We start from the raw sequence: 22,883 nt of genomic DNA on the forward strand, positions 1-22,883 counted from the left end.
GAAAAATAAATGTTCATTGGAGCATTTTCAGATTTTGGATTTTTGAATTTGAGATGCTCAACTGGTAAGTTTAATGCAAATATTCCAAAATTCAAAAATATTCAAAATCTGAAACACTTCTGGTCCCAACTATTCTGGATAATGGCTACTCAACCTATATTCCAAAATAGGGACCAAGAAGTCAAAGATCTTTGCCCTACCACTGATTCTCCACACTTAGTGATGATTGACAGCTGACAATGTACCTTCAAAACAGCACATGCAAAAGTCCAAAGGTGTGCTTTGAATGTGGTTCATTTCCTTGCATGGTGCTCATTGTGTAAGCAGTCTTTACATGTCAGCCATGATCCCCATGCTGCTTGGACAGGATTTATGTTACATTCAAGTTACAATATTAGTTTCCAAACTACTCATTTGTGGGGGCATTGTTGATGGGAGAAGTGTCCAAAATTTAATAGATTCTCTTTACTTTTGTCGTGAGATTCTCATGCCAGTCAGTCTTTACACAGAGGTTCAGATCACACAGTTCCACTCTCCCAAATGCCAACTTCTTGGTAGGACTAGGCTAGGTAAGTTGATTGCTTTTCTGTCTGATCAAAGGTGCACATTTAACTCTCCTACCTAATCTAGAAGTTAAAATAAAAGCGAACTATGTATCTTGCTCATGTTTTTAGTGTATAAAATATGGTTGTCTGAATGGTGCCATGCATTTCAAGCTCTGTGTATTTTTTCCTTGTCAAAGCCAACAGAAGTTGCAGAGAAGATCCCTGAGAAGAAGCAGCGCCTGGAGGAGGCCACAACTATCTGCTTGCTCCCCCCTTGCATCTCACCAGCCCCACCCCACAAGCCTCCCAACACTAGAGAGTGAGTTTGCCCTGTCTCTATATGATGGCTTGGTATGATTGTTCAGACTCCTAAGAAATCCTGATTGAACCTGTTTGGGGGATCCTACCCCAGAATACTTTAAGGTAAAAAACAGGAGTCTCTCAGTCAAGGCCTGACAGCTGTCCCTGGCCACTGGTCTAACAAGGGTGTGATGAGGAGTAGAACATAGGCTGCCAGAATTGGGGTGACTCCATGAGCTTTTAGCAACATTTCTTTACTGTAATTCAGATTTATCACTAAAATTAGTCAAAATGAACTTTTAGCACTCAGTGAAGGGTAAAAGGAAGTAAATAAATTAACAAGAAGCGTCAAGAGAAGCCCTATCACTTTCACCAGATCACTTGCTTCTACCCAACGTTCAGTTCTGATGGTGATTAGCCAATTTCCCTGGAAAAGCAACTCTTTGATCTTGACAGAATGAGGCAGCTGCTTCCTCTTTGATGTCATTACTTAACATTGATATGAATCTTGAGGACCAGTAGCTATGTCCGGAATTCCACAGAAGCCAAGGGAATGAAAACATAAAATGCCGGCTTTTCCTGACACAGAGCCGTCCCAGGACGAGGGCCACTCCCAGAGAGCTCATCTCTCTGGCCTCCCCAAACATGTCATTCCAAGGATCTGGCACCCCTTTTTCCTTCTCTCTCTGTGTGGAAGATTCCAGAGTCCATCAGGAGGCCTCCTGGCACCTCCTCACTCAAACAGCTTGAGTCTTCTTCAGAGAAGTCCTGCCTTCTGTTTCTGCCAAGCATTGTGACCAAGTTATTTCTGTCTTATAAATATCACTTAACTAACAATCATGTCAGCTACTTGAACCATTCTGTCTGAGTAATTATTGCCATAAATTCATTCAACGTTAGAGATTACTTCCATCAAAGCCCAGTTTTGGAGCTTATTAGCAGCCCAGAGCAGAGAGGCAATCTGGCTAACTGCTGCTAACAATTGATTTCACAGATTACAGTTTAACATCAGTGATATGGCATCAATCTGCTACAGATAAGATGTCGGAAATAAGTTATCAGCTTACATTTGTCTGGATCTTTGTTGTTTTGAGATGAAAGGAAAGAAAAGATCAATTACCACTAGATCTGGTTTAACTAATAAGGAGATTTGGGTCCTGGGCTGCTCTCTCCCTGAGGATCAGTAGTTATTGGTGAGGTGCGTCTGTATTCTCTGATATAACTTTGCTCTGAAACATCCCTTCACATACATACTTGAAGTTCTCAGAACTAGAGACCCTTCCAGTGGAGCAACCTGACCCCTTCACCTCAGGGTAGACCAGGCATGTGAGGAGACATGCTCCCCTGATGGTCAGGCATGGTCATTCCAGAGCCCTCCTCCACTGTTTGCAAGGAAGAAGTACTAAAATGGCATAGCTGTGGTGGCACTGCTTCCTCAGTTTCCAGGCTTGGACCAATTTGGGCCATCCAGCCTTGCCACAACCTTCAGTCCCCACTGCTACATTCTCTAGGTGACCCAGTGGCCTGTCACTTTCCCCATCTTATAAAAGAGAGATGACCAAGTATTACATAAAGATCTAGTCATTTGAGTTGGTTCTTACCGAATGTCATGCTCAGGGTTGGGGTCCAGCCCCAGCTGAGGTCTGAGGCGAGTGTGTGGATGTGGGGCAGGGAGCTGGAAGAACACTCAAAGAGACAGCAGGTAAATGAGACATAGCTTTATTCAGCAGCTCCTCCACAGGGTGAGTGTTACATTTATACATTACACAAACAATAGTGGCTGAGAGCCAGGTGGTGAGCTTCTCTATGTTACGTCTTCATGGCTATGATTATATAAGACGTGGGACTGTGTGCTTGTGCCCCAATCCACTGAGTCATCTAGGCTGTTTACTTCAGCCTATGCCTGCTGCCCTATGCCTGCTTGACTGTAGCACAGCCATGTTCCTTACACCAAATGGTGTCTTTAATCCACTATCTTTACAATGTCTCTGCTTTTCTAGTAGGTAGGAAAGCAGTGTTTCCCTTGTAGCATTTATTGTTCAGAAAGAGCCTCAATCAGTTTCTTATGCCCATCAAACAGATGAGTTTTCTCTGGAAAACTTTCTGGAGTTGAGGAAGAATAAAGCAATGACTGACCTCTTAGCGGTCTCCTCCTGGGAATCCTCTCCTCAAGCTTTGCTCCTTTGTGCCTTATTAACCTTTCAAACAAAATGGGAGACAACATTCACTTTTCTAAATGACTATTCTAAACCTAACAAAGATTCCACACCAGACTATGACAGCTATAGTTCTCCATACTTCAACAGAAGGACTCTCCTGGACCTCCCCTTCTTTTTTAGAGCTGGTACCTTCAGCAGACCCTCTAAGAATTGAGTGCAGGTGGTGATGCTCTTCTTTTCTCTACTGTTCTCCTCTGGCCTATTGGAAGAGGTACCCAAAGACGTAAAAGCTGTTTTTGTAATTGGAAGTCGTAACAATGACTGAGTGGTCTCTAGAAAATGCTCTCTGGGTGTCTTTCACCAAAGAAGTCTTTAAAGACCCCATGGTTCCAGATCATGACCAGGCAGATGTAAAAGGGCCAGGTCACGGGTGCTCACTGTACAGAATGCAATGAATTCCCACTGGTTGGTTTAGTGGCAGACAGGCAGGCATTACATGACTGTAGTTGCCAATGGCAAAGTAACTGCCTCTCAGAAGTAGCTCTTTCCCTTGCAGCCCCCAGTTTCTTCTCAGGCAGCTCAAGTAGTGGGGGAGTAGTTACAGCTAATGAGCCACCATTCACCTCCTGTAGATGCCACAGCCATGCTTGACATCCACACATATAAATTCCCAAAGGCCTGGTGCCTTTGTAATTATTACACTTAATGTGATCTGCTATTTGTGGAGCTTCCTCATGGACAAGAATCTTGATCCATATATTCACCATCATTTTAATCAGGCATCACTAGTATTTTAAAATGGTTATACATGTCAAAGCAATTTTTAAAATCCATTGGAAATTATTTTTAATTAATTTTAATCAATTGAGGTAATGACAGAAACAGTTGTGTTTTTTCAGTTTCACTACACAATAAAAATTAACATAGGGCCACATTTATGAAACAAAAGATGGAGAAGATGACACATATTACAACTGGCAAATTTGTGCAACACAGTGGAAGTGGGCCAAGGGGTCTGCATTGACTTCTATTTCAGGGAATCAGACCACTTGAATGCTTGTTCATCTTTGATTTGTTGTTTTGAGATATTGTAAATCTATATTTCTAGACACTGACTGAAATTGACCAAGAGGAAAACATAAATTCTTGTTGACTTAATTTGCTATTGAAAATGTAGTCAATAATCATGAAAAGTAAATAGCTGCACAGTACAATATTAGTTGTCTAAGAAAAGATTAAAATTCAAGTAATCTTCATTGATTAGTCTAAGACAGTAACTAAAATGAAAATCCATGACCCAATTACCATGTTAAGCAGCTAGCATAAGGTTTCACTTGTTCTGTTTTATTTGAAGTCTCAGACTATTTGATGGTGCCCATTTAATGGGCAGATAAATCAGTTTGAAAGCACGGGAGTACTTTTAAAATTGCAGATGTCTAATGTGAATATGACGGAATAATATTTTTAAATGGAGTTTTGTAAAGTGGAGTACATCAGTACTTCAGTATAACAATTTAAGGTCAGAGGCTCATTATGCTTGGTGTTGGAGTAGAACATTCTGTATATACAATTTGCATTGCATGTCACAAAACTATTTAGTGCATTATTTATTTCTAAGTAATGCATAAGCATAATGTTTCTTAAGAAAATATTCTTCCACTGATTGTTTATTGTGCCATTTATTGCATGATTGTGCAGTTAAGTCCTAGGGCAAAATAAGTAGGAACCATCCTGGAAAATGATGGGATTAAAGTCTTCATTGTATTTTCCATAAAAATCTAATTAACAGTAATCTTGAAAAGTTGAAAATATCCTACTGTAGCACACTCCATTAGACATTTACATTTGTCATGGAGTTCTGCTGCAAAGACATGAATTTATTCTTGGATACATATGTATACATATATCTATATTTATATAGAGAGATATCTGTATTTATATAGATATCTATATCCATGTCTATATGCATTTTTATATATACTCTTCACTGTAGTTAGAGGGATAGCAATTAAAATATGACTTCAGCTGACAGTACTAGCATCATGGGGAAAATCAGAATAAAGAAAAAGAAGACTTTATGACACCCTATACTTTTTGTTTTCCACAGAAATAATTCATCCAGGAGAGCAAATAGAAGAAAGGAAGAGAAACTATTTCCTCCTCCACTTTCCCCACTGCCAGAGGACCCTCCACGCCGCAGAAATGTCAGTGGCAATAATGGTCCCTTTAGTCAAGACAAAAGCATCTCTGTGACTGGACAAATCACATCTACCAAACCTAAGAGAACTGAAGGCAAATTCTGTGCTACTTTCAAAGGGATATCGGTAAATGTAAGCATCTTGGAAGAAATACTGTAATTGTCGGATAGAAACAAGTTAACTCAGCTCATCTAACTTGATCATTTGGGGATGTTGCAGGAGGAAGGGAGGAAGATGCAGAGAAAAAGTATGAGAGGCCTGTGTATACAAACACACAAACTCTCCATTATTTCTCTTTGTATAGTGCCTAGTATATTGTCACAAATAATTAGGTATTATAAATGCTACAGATGTTATTATGACACTGATAATGCTTAAAAGAATCTGCAAAGTCATTTCCACAAGGGCTAAAATCTACTGGGTAAACATGATAAATATATTAATATTTGCTCCTAGAAATATATCATCCTTCTTAGGGAAATCATTAGGCTTCTCTGATAGCAGTGAGCAACCAGTGCCTCTTCTTGGGCCATTCTTTCTTTCTATTAATGATTTGAAATCTGGAAGACTTTGTGGTATAATTTTTGCCTTACCCTGTGAGTTAAGACACTTAACTCTCAACTTGCATAGTGCTAGCACTGCAACAAATTTGCTCTATGACTCTGGGCCAATCAGGAAACATCTCTGAGATAATAACATGAGTGGATTTGACTAGATGATCTATAAAGCTTCTTCTAGCTCCAAAAACGTTTGCAATTTTGTGCTCGCAGAGTCTTCTCTATTCCATTTAGGCATGAAGTCCTGTTTATTGACTCAACGGGTGAGTAAGTACGGAGAGATGACATTTCTATATAACTTACATGATCATGGCTGAATTCAGCCATTTCCAGTCAGATGTGCCAGGACTCACATAAATGCCACGTGTGGTGGATATAATGTTTCAGGGTTCTTGCCACACATCTTGGCCATAGAGACAAATGACACTGTCTTGGGCTGGCCTAACTGTTTGGTCTAGGCCAATCTGACTGTGGCAGTGGAGACATGGAGCTGGCTTACAAGTTTTTTATGGCTCTGTTTCCTTTAAAATGTTTAGTTTGTAAAAAATATTTGTTTTCTTCGTATCCATCATAGCAATTTGCAGATGCATAGGTTCTCAGCACATTTATATCAGTGAGATCTAGGTGGTAATAATTATTTCATATTCAGAAGGTCCAGGATCAACTGTAAAAGATCCACATAAATATAAGAAATACATTTCACATTTGGCTTTTGTCTTTAAAGTGACCCTGTTGACTATGGGAAACATCTGTGCATACGTGCATGCATGCACCCAGCAAACGCTGAGGGCACTGGGCTGTGGGGTGGAGGGACAGTATCATAAATCAGAGATGGCTCCAGTGTTCAAAGAGCTCTCAGTCTAAAGTGAGCAATGAGACATGGGCTCAAAGGACTAGAATGTAAAATAGCTGGTGATTGGTGTCTTAGGGCAGGGATAGAGACAGGTCTCTGAATGGTCCAAGGACGATTAAAGCACTTCTGGCTGTAGGCATAAGGCAGTTTTCCTGGTGGAGGAGGCATTTCCTGAGTTGGTCCTTAATAGATGAGTAGGGTTTAAAAATGAAGGGAAGTGGATGAAGAAAATGTGGTCTATCCACAAAAATGGAAAAGGAAGGAAATCCTGTCATATGCTACAACATGGATGAACCTTGAAGACATTATGCTAAGTGAAATAAGCCAGACACCAAAGGCCAAGACCATATGATTCCATTGACACGAGTTCTGCAGAGTAGTTAAATTCATAGAGACAGAAAGTAGAATGGGGGTTGCAAGGGTCTAAGGCAAAGGGTAAATGAGGAGATACTGTTTAATGGGTACAGAGTTTCAGTTTTGCAAGATGGAAAGAGTTCTGGAGATTGGTTGCACAACAGTGTGAATATACTTAACATGACTGAACTGTACACTTAAGAATGGTTAAGATGATAAATTTTATTATATGTGTATTTTACCACAATTTTAAAATTTTCAAAATGCAATGAAAATAGTAAGTTGAATAAATTATCACAAGGTGGTAAAAAAAAAAAAAAAAAGAGAGAGAGAAATGAATGGAAGGCTTTTTGAAATCCAAAACTTCACATGTATCAAATCAGGAAAGTGAAAAAAGCAAGGGCATGTTCAGTTCGGTTGAAACTAAGGTTCATGGAAGGGAACAGTCGCAGATTGGACAGAAAGCTGCAGCCAAATCAGGTAGGGCCTTGAGTGCCAGCAAAGGAGCTTCAGCCTTGAGTTTGTATTTGAGTGCAGGGCAGGGAGATGCTAGAAAATTTGTTCAGGAAGCTCAAGCTAGCAGACAGCAGAATGAGGGTGGAGGCAGAAGCTAACTCAAGGGCTGGGAGTCCAGCCAGGAGACTCTTTGTTAGTCTCAGTGAGAAGCCGTGAGGGCCTGCATTTTGAGGCTTTGAGGGAGAAAGGGACAAATTCGAGAGATATTGGGGAGATACAATTAATAGGAGTAATTAACTACAATTAACTGTTAATTAAAGATGAAATAGAGCAGTGGTTTTCAAAAAGTTTTAGGAGCATTATCATTGTTCAAAATGGAATAATTTATGGAACTTCAATATATAAAGCTGATTAAAGCAGAGCAGCTCAGATGCAAGGAAAGGTGGGGAGTCTCTACCTTGCCAGTTTCAGTGTCCCTAGCCCAGATACTACTGCAGTTCCCTGTGTAATTGTGCCAAACTCAGTTTGGAAACTCTATTGACATCGAGAAATTCAGCTTTGATGACAGGGAAGACCATCCTGCCATTAACAGAAACAGAAAACTGGTTTGATTAGTGATTTGGTTTGCCAAAAATTTGAGGTGCTAATGGCCATGTTGGTGGAATTGTCCTAAGATGATCACTGTAGGCTGGAGCTTTGGAGATTGGGTAAGATTGAGGTTTCCATTTGGGTGTTACCTACTTATTGTTGAATCTGTGCCAATAACACACAAGATTGACAGATCATATCAAGAAAGAAGAGATCTGCAGAGTGAACTTTGGGGAACACCAACCTTAGAGAGATACCAATTCAGAAGAGCAGAAGGAAGAGGAGGCACCGTGGGAAGTATGGTCAGAGAGAGAACAGTCAGGAGAGTCCTACAGTTGCTGGGGGCGGGAGGCCACTTGAACACAGCAGGTGGTCTTGTGATACTACACTGTCACATAATTACAAATCTTACCACCTCCTTTCTCCATCCTCTCTATAGCAATGACAGTTCAAAGCAAAGCCCTTGTAAGTATTTTACCCATTTGATTTTGGACCTGGTAGAAATGAGGCTTCACCATCCCAAGATTTCAAAACAAAATAGAGACACACTCACATTTCACTTAGCTAGAAACCAATCAAGCGCCTCACATGAACAAAAGGGCTGATTCAACCTCAGTTTAGCCAGGGCAGGGATGATTAGAGTACAATTTCCTGGTATTTTGCTGGACTGTATCTGGTATTTTGCAGAGTGACCTGAGGACGTTACTTACCCTAGAGAAAGCTTCTGGGTTGGTTCCCTTATCAAAAATACCCACATCGGGGTCAAGGGATTTATTTAATATCTCTATCTCTCCCTCTCTTTGTCCATGCATCTCTTCCTTTCTCCCTCCCTCCTCCTCTCTCCTCTCTATATTCTTCCTTCCCTTCTCCCTCACATTTACCACTGGATTTAGACCTTTGCCGTGGCTGTCTTAATGGGATGGTGGAGCTATGTAATCGCAGCACCCGATTATCTTGATGTTTGGTGTCATCATAGAATAAAAGCTGGTGATTCATGGTGTTCATAAAATATCCAGGGTCACCTATTTATCCGAGCTGTGTGCATTGGTTTCTTTGTCTTTGTCTTTTTCTTTTTCTTTTTTTCTTTTTTTTTTTTTTTTACCTTCTTTCTTAACGTGCTTGACATTCAAAGCATTTATGACAAGATGTTTTAAAAAGCTGGACCTAATGGAAACTATTTGTACTCCTTTTTCCCAGGAGGGAGACACTCCAAAAAAGGCATCCTCTGCCACCGTCACTGTCACCAATACTGCTATTGCCACTGCTACTGTCACTGCTACTGCCATTGTCACCACCACTGTCACAGCTACTGCCACCGCCACGGCCACCACCACAACTACTACCACTACCATTTCCACCATCACCTCTACCATCACTACTGGCCTCATGGATAGCAGTCACCTGGAGATGACATCCTGGGCAGCTCTGCCCCTTCTATCCAGCAGCAGCACTAATGTCCGGAGACCCAAGCTCACTTTTGATGACTCGTATGTTGTTCCTGATTATCATGGACAGTTTGGAGTAGTGAATGGGGGATGGGGGTAGCATGGCTTTTCTAGTGCTATGCATGTGTCACCCCAAATAAGACCTCAGCATCAAATCCTATACCCTTAAAAGTACACCCCACCCGCTGCATACACACTCACCACTCTGTCCCCACCAAGAAATGTTTTTGTCCCATTTTAATTATGCAGCATTGTTACTGTTCCAAAGGCAGGTGCAAAGGCAGGTTGTTTTGTCCTTTCCTATCCATGTCCTCACATATAACCAACACACAGATTTATAGCCAGGTTTTGTTTGATCTGTTTGGACAACTGTAATGGTTGGGGTTGGAGGATGTGGTTATTTATCCTAATGGGCCATTATGTACTTCAGATTTCATTTACAGTATTATTTCAAGGTTGGTTATGATATGAATGACAGCATTAGTCTGCCTTTTTCAAGGCATTATATGGGAATAAATTTATAGCAGAAAAGGTTTGATGATTCAGTCTTTTAATGAAAAGATGAAGCATTGGTTTCTGAAAGAGCTTGTTTTGTTTATTTAGGGTTCACAATGCTGATTATTACATGCAAGAAGCTAAGAAGCTGAAGCACAAAGCTGATGCACTGGTAGGTTCCCTTTTTCTCATTGCTTTGTTCCCATTAAGGATTTATGTTTCAAAAGCAAATAAAGAAAGCACGTTTCCAAACAAATTTTCAGTAGCACAGCCCACACCTGCCTGTCAACACATTGCTGCCCTGACACGGGGAAATTTGAGCTGGTAAATTACTTAGCTCTGTAATTCCCAAAGTTCTCAGGGCTTGGTTATCATGTCATTTGTTTTCCCACTATTCTTCCCTTTGCCCCAACTTCAGAAGCTCAATGGCATATACCATAGTCATTATCTTTCAAGTGAATTTGAAATGACTTATGAAACTTCCCTGGAAATGATGCGCTTTTTGGGTCCAGTAAGCCAGAAGTCATGTGAGAATGTGAGAGTTGTTTAGAGCTGTCTAAATGGCCTCAAAAATTGGCTTTGGGAAAACTAGGCCTGAGGAAAAACTCAGCTCCTTGCTGCATTTGATGACATGTTTTCAGAGTGAGCCCCTCAATTAGGCTGGGGTCCCAAGCAGAGAAAAGAAATGCTGTCATCTGGATTTCTCAAGATATTTTACCCAGCTGCCTCCAAATGTTTTAGCCACCTAGATCAGTGATAAGCTCAACATTTTGAGTTGTTTGATTTGGTTGAGGCTCCTAACAGTGGGTCTCAACCACACATCACATGGGAAGCTTTAGAATAACTCTGATGCCTACCCCATATCCCGGACCAATGAAATAAGAATTTCTGGGACTGGGACCCAGGAATAAGTATTAAAGCTCCCCAGGAGATTCCCAAGTGCAGATATTTGAGAACCACTGTCCTAGGGAAGGCCCTAAATTCAGGCTTCTCACTTTGACTAAACCCCATTGGGTTAAAAAATAGCATCCTCAAACATTGCATTGTGTCCCGCTAGGACTTAGTTGTCCCAGTAGTGTTTTATATTGGGAATGCTGTGATGAAATACCATGACTAGTATGTGGCCAACATCAACTGTCCATGGTCCTTACATCTGCCTTTTCCCTACTTTCTGTCATTTCCCTGCTGTGGTACAAATTGCTTAGTGTCTGCAGGTAACCTTTCTGTGGTGTAAATTGTTCCTTAGAAACAATTTTCCCTGCTCCTGCAGACAAAAATGACAAGGCAGGCTGGGTGCTAACTCCATTGGAGATGCCAGGACAAACTGTACCTGTGACCATTGTATAGGTGATGAGAGATTTGAAAGGCACTGGATGGCAATGCTGCTGCCTCAAAGACCAGAGGTTTTCTCTAAATGTCCTCAACTCTATGGCACTACAGAGCACTCAAGTGCTCCTAGGGTTTGCCATCTGTCGAAATTGGGGTTAGGGAGCATACACATGTTCCTTTGACAAGCTGTTACATGAGCTGATGAAGACTGGGATGTACACAGGAGACCATGTAAATGAAATGTTTGAGGAACTGAGAAAAATCAGTGCTGCAGACATATACACATATAATTATGAACTAATAACACTCTACATTCCAAGGTTGTGTTTATATATATGTCTTTCAAGGGATCACATTTGGCGTAATCCATTTAGAATGTGCATTCCCAATTGGGGAGACACTGCCCCTATGGGGGCAAAAATTGGTTTTGGAGATGGGGTGAAAAAGTTTTAGTTATTGCAATGGGGTGTGACCCTCCAAGGGGCCACAGGGCATAAAGAGAGAATAAGTATATTTTTTGTATTAAAATTTCATTGGGGGTACGTGAAAAAATACAGTGATCCCTCTGTATCTATAGAGGATTGGTTCCAGGACCCCCTCGGACACCAAAATCTTCAGATGCTCAAGTCTCTGATATAAAATGGCAATTTGCATATAATCCGTTCACGTCCTCTAATATACAGTAAATCATCTCTAGATTATTTATAGTATCTAATACAATGCAATGCTATGTTAAGAGTTGTTATAATGAGTTATTTAGGGAATGATGACAAGAAAAAGTCTGTATATGTTCAGTGCAAATGGAGCCATTCATTTTTTTCGGAATATTTTTGATTTAAGATTGGTTAAATCCATGGATGCAGAACCCACAGATAAAGAGGGCTGATGGTATCTTAAAAATTTCTTGGTGGTAGGGGGGTGATATTGAAAAAAAAGGTTGAGGAACACTTAGAGGAATGATATTTTTGCTAGCCTTATGTGTATATTAGCCTGGGAAGCACCCTTATAGTTTAAGCCACTCATTTTATGGATGGGGAAACAGTCCCAGGGGTGGGGCATAACTTGGCTATTAATTGGCACTATGGTCATGTAATTTTCTGTCTGGACATCAGCTACTCCTAGGGAGGAAGGGCTTTAGGCTAGGTGATCTTCACAGATCTCTCCAGCTATTGGGTTATGAATGAAAAGTCACTTTCAGAAATCAGGATCTAAGAACAATTTCCAAATGGAAGAGCCAGTGGAGCCAGATGACCTAAGGAAATTATCTTGTAAGGCAAAAGAGAAAGGACCTGGTTTGCATATATGTATACAAGTTTTCACGAAATCAGCTTGAATTTTATTGAAACCGGTATTTCTCCACAGTAACTTACAGAAAGAAAACCACAGAATTCCTGCAGCTCATAAAAGCTGAAGAACATTTATTGTAAAAAGTCATTTACAATAAGAGATTCTGCAGGACTTGTAGCTAATCATTTTATGGTTGTACTTAATCCTTTACTAGAGACAGCTACTCTGCCATTTTGAAAATTGAAACTTTCACAGTTGCAGAGAAAATATTTTGATAAAAGGTATACAAGAAAATTAAAATAGCTAAATCTGCATTATATTCCTTCTTTTACATAAAATACCATATTAGTGGAATTCTTACATCCTGCTATCAAAAATTGAAAATGTTAAATCCTGTTATAAAATACTCACTATAAAAGTGTCATATATAATATTCATTACACATAAAAAAGAAATCAGTATGTCTAAGTCAGTTTAATCATGACCATTATCAGGGCTAAAACCTTTGCAATAAAATTTTACTAAACTAAAATATTTAGTAGTACTATATTTTTTGGCTTTTTGACACACTATTTCAAACTATCATTTACAATGAAAGTGATGTGATTATTGTCAACAGTCATACTACAGCTTCCCATTTTTCATGACAATAGCATCAATTTGTTATTCTTCTCCTGAGAGTGAAGTTGATGTGCTCACAAAGAGTTCTAAAGCAAAAATGTATGTGTTCATTGTCCATGAGACTTATAAAAAGCAGCCCTTAGTTGCAAGTACTGTCTATAGGACACTACAATGACTGGATAGTTTAGTAAATTTCATGAATAGAAACTAGTTGAGGCAATGATTTGGATCAGGTCCAGCAAAAAGATAACAATAACAGCAACAACAATGCCAGAAACTACATATGACACCCTGCCTGCATTTTTCTCTTCTCAGCTAGCTTTGGTGTCATGACGATAGAACCTTAAGCCGGTAACTTCATTGTTAAGACCAATTCATACATTGTCTTCTGTATCAGGGTTTCTTAGCCTGGGCACTGCTGACATTTTGGGCCAGCTCATTCTCTATTGTGGGAGCTGTTTTGGGCATTGCAGAAGTTTATAAGCATTCCTGGTCCCTATTCGCCAGATGCCCCCTCTCCCCAGGGGTGACAACTGAAAGTGTCTCCAGACATTGCCAAATGTTCCTTGTGGGAAGGGGGCAAAACTACCCCCGTTTCAAACCACTCTTTTATATGAAGGAGAAAACAGAGAGTATCATCTTGACGAGTCATCTTCCTGTTTCAGTTCGAGAAATTTGGCAAAGCTGTGAATTATGCTGATGCCGCCCTGTCCTTCACTGAATGTGGCAATGCCATGGAACGCGACCCTCTGGAAGCAAAGTCCCCGTACACCATGTACTCTGAGACTGTGGAGCTCCTCAGGTGAATGGCCTTTCTGCAATCATCTTCCTACACTCATTTCAGCTAGAATTAGAAGCTATGTTTTTAAAAATTTATCATTTCCACTTATTAATAATTTGGCCAAGCCATCCTCTTAGAAGTCATCATAATTAGTTCTTGCTATTTTATTAATATCATGGAAAATTTATAATTGATGGACACTGATTTTATAAATTATCTCCTCCAGAAGTTATAATGTGAGTGTTATAATTTTCAATATTCGTAACATTAAAATGGAAATGTAGTGGGTAGAAATAAGTATAATCATTTTACCATTTAGCATTGACTTGTCTTTTCAAAGGTGCAGTTTTATAATTCAAAAAAATGGTGCTCTCAGGATTTCTATTACAAACCATGTTTTCTAAGAATTTTTATCTTGGTTATTAAAAAGGGAGGGGCCCTGTTCCAACTTGGAGTTGTTGTTTAAGGCTGCAGGTGTGGAGTAGACTTTCTATGCGTCTGGAATTAGGGAAATAGATGAGGTGGTAGTAGGGGCTGGCAGTACAGATGAGAGGATGAGAATAGGAGAGGGGATATTAACTGCACACATTATTGGTTTCATTTATATTTTATTTTATTTTATTTTATTTTATTTTTTTTTTTTTTTGAGAGGGAGTCTGGCTCTGTCGCCCAGGCTGGAGTGCAGTGGCCGGATCTCAGCTCACTGCAAGCTCCGCCTCCCGGGTTTACGCCATTCTCCTGCCTCAGCCTCCCGAGTAGCTGGGACTACAGGCACCCGCCACCTCGCCCGGCTAGTTTTTTTGTATTTTTTAGTAGAGATGGGGTTTCACCGTGTTAGCCAGGATGGTCTTGATCTCCTGACCTCGTGATCCGCCCGTCTCGGCCTCCCAAAGTGCTGGGGTTACAGGCTTGAGCCACTGCGCCCGGCCCATTTATATTTTAAATGAAATTTTCTGGCTGTTGGTCTTGGTGGTGTAGAAATTCTGGGTTATCAAAAAATTCATAGAAGAAGAGGAAGAAGAGGTAGAAGAAGAAATAATCCATTCTGGTGTTATCCAGTGATTTGCAGATATTTGTACAATAATTTAATCCACCCCTGAATAGTGAATAAGCACCATCGTTCACTAGATGGACTAAATAATCACTTTTGATTGATTAAGTAAGCAGTTTTTTACCTGAAAAGTCCTTATGTCCAGTTCCATCTGGCTTGATTAATCAATCATGCCAGGACTGGTTTATAGTATCTTGCTTGTATCTGCATTAACTGTTACAAATCTGAGGATATTTGTACCTAAATCTTCACACAAACATTGGACAGATTTAGTGTGAATATTTTCCCAGTGACACATTCCAAAAGATAAAAAGAACTTTTTTTTTTTTTTTTAAATAAAAGCAACTCTGCTGACATAGAATCAGAAGTTTAGTTAGAGCCACAAAAGTAGAGTGATTATAAGGGCAGCTCTAGCCTTGCCTGCTGAGCCAATCAGCCTTCTTTCTCTTTGCACTGCTCTGAAATGTAGGCACCGAGAAAAGTGTCAAGTACTTCTCCTTGACTTACTTTATATACTGTGAAAGGCACCACCACCATTCTGTAGCTTTCAAGAAGAAATTGATTGCTCAGTGTCTAGTCAAAACTACCTGTGATTTTCAAAGATACACAAGATGAACATACTGGCAAAAATTATAAGGATTCAAAACTGAAGGGAAACATTAGTGAACAAACACAGGGACAATTCATGCTCTCTATTCATTCAAAAATGCAAATTTAAAAAGTCACTTTTTAAATTAACAAGAAAACGTAACAATGTTAATATCTAGCATTTAAAACTACAGCAAAAGAAGGCCTAGCAGTGAACGAGACCTGTCCTATGCAGCTGATGGGAATGGAAACTGATTATTGTAAATTGAGGGCAATTTGGCATTGTGTAGGAAAAGCCATACAAATGAGTATTCATATCTTTTGATCCAGTACTTTAACTGTGGAAATCTGAGTTTTCTCTCCTGAAGAAAACAATTGTAAAGACTAGAACAAGTAATCGGTATGATGTTCAATTTGACATTATATATAATAGCACACAATTGGAAGCACACCAAATAATAATAGAAAAGTAATTACATAGTAGACACTCAACATAATACTTTGCAGCGATTGAAATACAACAATGACAGAGACTATGAAGCCACACAAAATATATTTATAATATGATGTTAAAATAAAATCAAGCTGCAGAATAACATGCACACTACAATTATGATCATGAAAAGTTTGTATATGCATCTGAACCAAACTGGAAAGGAAATGAAATCATAGCTGTAATAAGTGAGTGAGGTTATGGGTGTTTTCCCTCTCTGCATATTCTTCTTTCTTATTTTCTTTTAAGAAAACACATGCTGTCTTAAAAATATGAAAGTAAAATACAAATTTCATTTTGTGGTAAAAGTGCGATGTGAATCATTAAGTAATTTTCTTTTAATTATTTGAAAAAAGTTATTTAGGGAAAAAGCATGATTTATGTTTTATTATATGCTATTTTACTTCCCATAGAAGTTTATTTCAATGAAACCTGAAAGTCAGTGGAGAATTTACAAGCATTCACTTTAAAGTCAATGCTTTTAAACTTTATTTTGAGGTAATTGTAGATGCACATGCAGTTGTAAGAACTAATACAGAGAGTTCCTGTGTACCCTTCACCTAGTCTGCCCCAATGGGAACATCTTGCTTAACTATATTACAGTATCACAGCCTGAATGTTGACATTGATACGCTCCAAAGACTTCATTCAGATTCAACTAGTTTTGTTTTGTTTTGTTTCCAACTTCACCATTTTTGCATGTACCCGTTTATGTCTTCTCTATTTTTTACTTTTTTTTTATAGTTTCTGTAAATTACATGTGTGTATAATATTTTTTAATGAGAGGAATTTCAGTTGGGAATAAAATGAGTTAAAGCAACTAGGTCTTCTGGTCCATTTAAGCAATTGAAACTCCACTATCAAGTCACTTCAAATCTGGTTGCAATTAGAGGGTGAGTGTAATATGAACATAGTTTTTAGTACTGCAATATTATGTTGAAGAAATTTTTATTACTCTCTCCCCGACAGTATGCTGGCTACAGAGAGAGAGCCCCATTTTCTTCATTCAAGTAATTATAGTTGCTCTGAGCTCTGGGAATCTGCAATAGAAATGTATTTGTGAAAACAAGTGGGGCATCACAATGACTTGACATTTCAGTGATCCAACTGTCAAAGAAAGCTAGATTTATTACATAATAAAAAATTCCTTTGCTTAATATTGCAACAAAAGAAGGGGCCCACATTAAATGTACAAGTGCCTTTCCTGGAAAATGTTCACTCAACACAACTAGAGCAATAACCAGGAGAGCAAGGCGGCTAGAATGCTGCGGAGGCCAAGTCTCAGGGGGTGAGCCTAGGCTCCCCAGTGTTCTGTGGGCGAAGGCTGCTGAAAGTGAGGAGTCAGGCATGCCAGCTCAGTGGTCCTGCAGGCTTTCCATAGCCTTCTTATAAATGAGAATTTTCAACTTCCTTCTGCCACACAGAACTCCATTACTTATTCTACCACAAATACCTGTGAAATTGCATTAAAGCTCAGACAATGATTTTATGCAATGAATCGATTTTCAAGAGTCTAAATGCCCTGAATGGAATGTACTTGACTAGAAGAAAAAAAAAAGGGAACTACTCAACCTTTTATCACCCCAGTGCAGAACAGTAACAATTAAGGAGAATAGAAAGACAAAATATACAAGCATCATAAATTAAGGGTGCTTAGACCTTAAAATGCTGTGAAATCGACCTTCATTTAAAAACAAAAACAAAAAAAAAACACTTTCAATAGGAATATATTCAAAACCTGAGCCATTAGAAAAGACCTTTTAACTGTGTGATTGATTGCTCATGTCAGACATAGTTGTATGTTATTTACCTAATCTGTCATAAACTGAACTGAAACTGACATTCTTGTCCACCTCTCATTGAAAACCAATCATGTCGTTTAGCTACAGTGTGCCTAGAAACAGTATTTTACCAGCATTTAGACACACACATGCACACACACACACACACACACACACACACACACACACACACACTCACAGTAATTCCATAGCATTGTCCTAAGGCTCATGATTTCACTGCCTTCTTCAGAGTTGAACTCTGTATTTCACATGAGTCCTCTTATGACGCTTTGATCCCGATTTTGTGTGTGTTTTCGGGGAAGCATGCTTTTGCCCACATGCACCAGTCAGTCCTCCTGCCCAGAGCAAATGTGGGAATAACTCATACAGGCAATCAGACTACCAATGATTTTGGGCATTTCTGAAGGGTAATACAGATTCCACTTTAGCTTTTTCTTTCTCTTCAAAGGTATGCAATGAGGCTGAAGAACTTTGCAAGTCCCTTGGCTTCGGATGGGGACAAAAAGCTAGCAGTACTATGGTGAGTCCCATGGAGGCCACAAGAAAATTGCTGAAATGTCATAGAAGGATTTGAAAACTCTAGATCAACTCAAGCTGCTTACCCCAGATCATTACTCTTGTTTTCCATTAAACTATTAAAGGATAACTAATGGATTTCTTCAGTCGCTGACTAAACATTTACTCTCCTAATTTATACCCTTATCAAAATGGAATTTTAACGCTTGCCCCTTCCCTCTTTAGAATTTCTTTATTTACTTATGTTTCTCAATCTAACCATAGGAGAGTAACTGCAAATTGTGAATCAGCATTCTTCTTAACAGTTTATAAGTTTCACTAAGCACTGACATTAACAGAAGCCTTTCCTTATCACCACAGCTACCGATGTTTATCACTCCTCTATTTGAGAATGTTTAAGCTGAAGAAGGACCATGCTATGAAGTACTCCAGATCACTGATGGAATATTTTAAGGTAATCCTTATTTTGTATAATTTATAGGTACATGATGATAAAATCACTAATAAGACATGACATGCATGTTATTGAATGTCAAATGCTGCCAAAGGCTTAACCTCTCTCCTCCCTGCTGGCCATGGCCGTCCTATCCCTCCTTAAGGGCTCAGCAAGGAGTTTATGTCTGATTTGATTCCAGGGAGAGAAGGCACGATAGTGCAATCCCCTGACTTTTTTCCAGACTCACAAATGACCCTTGACAACCTCCTGGTTGCAGTGAGGAGTATGTCACCTTTTTGCTGCTCTGTGAGGTGGGCACAACTTGTGGCTATAGGTATGGCCAGTCTTTTGTTAAATGATAGGTCAGCCCAGGAATCTCTCAGAAGTGAGAGAAGTCACTGTGGCCACCCTGGCTCTATGTGCACATCCACACCCCTGGAAAACCTTTGGCCATGGGGAGTCTTGGAGTTCAGTAGCTGTAATTAAAAACAACTGATTGCTTTGGCTATCAAAACAAACAAACAAGGCCATATTGTTGGGAACTGGGGCTTTTAACTTGCAAGCACAAAAAAGGCAATCTCAAAATGCAAAGCCAAAATTTGAGAATGAGCCCAGGTAAAAATTGCAAACAGCAGCTTCATACTAGGCCTGATCACTATACTCTCCAACACCAGTCATGATTTAGAGTTGGGGAGACTCAATGCTCCTTCTGTTGGGCAGGTCTAAAAAGAAAAGGACATGATTTTTTTCTTTTTTTGTCAAGTGCCTGAGACTTCTTGGCTAAATCATACCAAAGTAGTTGTTTGAAATGAGCAAAATTATGGCCTTACATGAAACATACAGTGAGTGGAAGTGCACAGCTTTATGAAGACGCTGTGGCACAGTTGGGAAAAGGAGCAAGTTCCCCAGCTATTATGTGGTGTGGCCATAATGCCATAAGGCTAGTATTCATGTGGGTAAAAGGGAGTCACGTACAACAGGCCCTCTTCTCTTCATATGTCTACACTCTTAACTTCTGCTTTAGAAAGTTCTTTCTTGAACTTCAGTGGGCATCAGAATCCCCCAGAGGACTTTTGAAACAAGAGTGTTCTGCCCCAGTCCCCAGGTGTCTGATTCTGTAGGTCTGAGGCATGGCCCAAGAATTTGTATTGCTAATCAGTTCCCTGGTGATGCTGCTGCTGCTGTTCTTGTGATCACACTTTGAGACCCACTGATGTAATATTTGCCCTCTTTGGCCTGCCCTATATAGTTTACAGGGTATTGCAAAACTCCAAACAAATATTAAATAATTCATTCATCTAGGAGTGTGTTGAGCTTTCTTGAGATTAAAAACTGGAGTCTGCGGAATGCACCTTAGGTGTGGGTCTACAAAGTTCCAGAGAAGTGTTCCACTCTCATTGGACTCCCAAAAATGCTGACTCTTTCCCTGACCCTCCTTTTGTAAAGGGGGCTGGGCTGGCAGCAAAGAGGCAGAAGATGAGCATCACTGGGGATATAACTTCCGAGAGCAGGTCTGAGTCAGGCACAGTGCCACAAGAGTTGTGGCCATCTGTGCTGCTTGACCTTCCACCTGGCTAGGCCATTACAATGAGCCTGATACTTGTCCTGTAGTGGTAATGCTGAATGTCAGTTTTCCCTCTGATCCACAAGTGTGTGGTCTTGAAAATACAAGGAAGCCCATCCTTTAAACCAGCCCAGTTCCATCAGAGGAACAAAGGCATGTTTAGTATTCGATTGCAATGCAGCCCTGGACCAGTCACTTTGTTAAATAGGGAAGCTCTTTAGCCATGAGGGTTTCCATGTAAATATAGCAAATCAAGGTGATTCCTGAAAACAAACAAACAAATGAAAATACTGCTTGGCTTTGACACATTCGTGGATTATTAGAAATGACAGCTCACTCTGCATCCCAGGGAAAAAGTTTCCAACTGGAGCTAAAGGTGAAAAGCTTACTTGTACTCTGAAGAGCTTGTTTTGCAGAATAAATTTCAGATGAGGATAATTAAACCACTTCTTGGAGAACCGAGTCTGATTTCACTGGGCCTTTTAGTGTATAAGATCTTTCATCAAGTGACTTTCATGGTCCTGATTGGAGCCCACTAATTATCCTAACCAGCTATTTTCATCGAGTGTGCGTCGTGGTGTGCTGACGTGCACATACATCCCAGCTCTGCATCCCGAAATGCTGCAATCAATATTAATGTACTCTAAATCACACTTCCATCTGTTTCTGAATTAATAAAACACAAAATAGATGTCCTTATTTCCCTTTCTCTCTCTCTCTCTTTTAGCAAAATGCTTCAAAAGTCGCACAGATCCCATCTCCATGGGTTGGCAATGGAAAGTAAGTATTTTGTGAAAATTGCTTTTTCATGAAGATGAGTGATTCAACAGACCCCAAATATTTTGCAGTGACAAGTCAGGAGTGAAGGTCAATTCTAGAACTACAGTCATTTTTGTGCATACAAAATTCTAGCCAGGCTTTGGCTAATGGCAAGACAGAAAAGTTTAAAAAGATGTGGTTCAGAGTTATTTAACTATTTGATCTTTAAGCCAAATTATAGCCATAAAAGTATCTGCTAATAAGATGGCAAGCACCATGCCATTTTAGGGAGGCAGGATAAAGTTAACTCCACTGTAGTGATTTTTCAATGATTCATTCAATAATGAAAGACCAATGAAATATTCATTGATATATGGTAAGTGCTGTTTAATAAAACCAAAGGCATAATAGTGCTGAAAATGTGAAGCCACTTGGTCAGCCAATTATCCAAGCCTTCATGATAATTTTTATATTAATACTAAAATGCCCTAATCTAAGATAGAAAAGCATCCACTATAATGCTGATCAGAGACTCAGGGAACTCACCTGTGCCTGCGGCCTTATTTAGAGTTCTATCTGCTTGGGACAGCTCAGTCTTAGCAGCAGTGGAGTAGGGGCCCAAAAACCGTTGACCTGGTGCTGAAGCTGCCCTTGGCTTACAGGGTAAGCTAAGAGGGCCCCTTCCTCTCTCTGGGCTTGTTCTTTATCGCTAAAATGAAGAGGTTGGACCCAATGTCCTCGAAGGCCCACTGAAGAGATGTCTCTTATAGAGAGTGAGTTTGAATCCCAGTTCTGTGTCAGACGTGAAGTTAGCTAAACTTGCCTGAGCATCAGTTTCTCCTCTGATTCCCAAACACCCCTCACCAGCCCAAGCCCACACCCCTCAGTGATGGGAAGAGAAACTAGATGACTGTGGACATAGACCATTTTATAACTCCAAGCTGCTTTTTCAGTTTTTCATCATTTCAAAATTCCTGCATCTCTGATCAAAATAATTTCTTCAAGAATAAAACAGTCTCTACTGCCACTTTATAAATATCTAGAAAACACACTCCAAAAGCAATGTGACAATGAACTCTATTTTGAAATCATAAAAACATTCAGTGCGAGGGAACAGATCCATTGAAAACTACACATTAACTCAATTACTGCATTGAAAGGAAGCACTGTTTAAAATGTTGAATTGGGTCTTACTCTTATATTGACGAACAAAAGGGAAAGAGTGCTTGTCTCTTAAGAGAAAAAATAAGTTCAGAAAATAAAAATAACCAGAGAAAGGCCCAGAGAAAACTGTTTTCTCTGAGCACAGAGTAAAGTAAGGGCAAGGGCAGGTAAGCAGCTATTAAAGGATCACTGGGAAAAAAATGCATTTTTTTTGTTTGTTTTTTTTTGTTGTTGTTGTTCTTGTTGTTGTTTTAATTCTGAAATGAAAGAACTCAAACACAACCTAAGCTTGTGAAGTTGCATGAAAAGCCTCCTGAAATGATTTTTAAGCAGATTTTTCATGAAGAAAGCACATTCCCTTTGGTAGGTCACAGAGCTTTTGAGTGAGGCAACTCAAAACAGTCACTCAGGGGTTATGTCTCATTCATTCAGCAAATGCTTTGCATGCATCTGCAGCACGATGGGCTGGGGATAGAAAGCTGAATTTGATATGGTCCCTGCACTCCAGAAGCACACAGTCCAGTGGAAGGAGGTGACAGGTA

The 22,883-nt window shown here is 39.7% G+C and overlaps 1 protein-coding gene across 4 annotated transcripts in view; it reads left to right on the plus strand.

Annotated features, from left to right (window-relative positions):
• Positions 1-22,883, plus strand: part of AFF2 (ALF transcription elongation factor 2) — a 495,327-nt gene that overhangs the window by 462,523 nt on the left and 9,921 nt on the right. For all 4 annotated transcript variants that reach the window (XM_045384048.3, XM_005594770.5, XM_015443919.4 and 1 more), the window contains 8 exons: positions 743-864; positions 5,112-5,334; positions 9,208-9,497; positions 10,059-10,122; positions 13,853-13,989; positions 18,351-18,422; positions 18,779-18,872; positions 21,146-21,198. In XM_045384048.3, coding sequence (XP_045239983.2) covers positions 743-864; positions 5,112-5,334; positions 9,208-9,497; positions 10,059-10,122; positions 13,853-13,989; positions 18,351-18,422; positions 18,779-18,872; positions 21,146-21,198 — 1,055 coding nt within the window. The remainder of the gene's footprint in view (positions 1-742; positions 865-5,111; positions 5,335-9,207; positions 9,498-10,058; positions 10,123-13,852; positions 13,990-18,350; positions 18,423-18,778; positions 18,873-21,145; positions 21,199-22,883) is intronic.

This window comes from Macaca fascicularis, chromosome X, assembly GCF_037993035.2.
Source record: "Macaca fascicularis isolate 582-1 chromosome X, T2T-MFA8v1.1".
Lineage (NCBI taxonomy): Eukaryota > Metazoa > Chordata > Mammalia > Primates > Cercopithecidae > Macaca > Macaca fascicularis.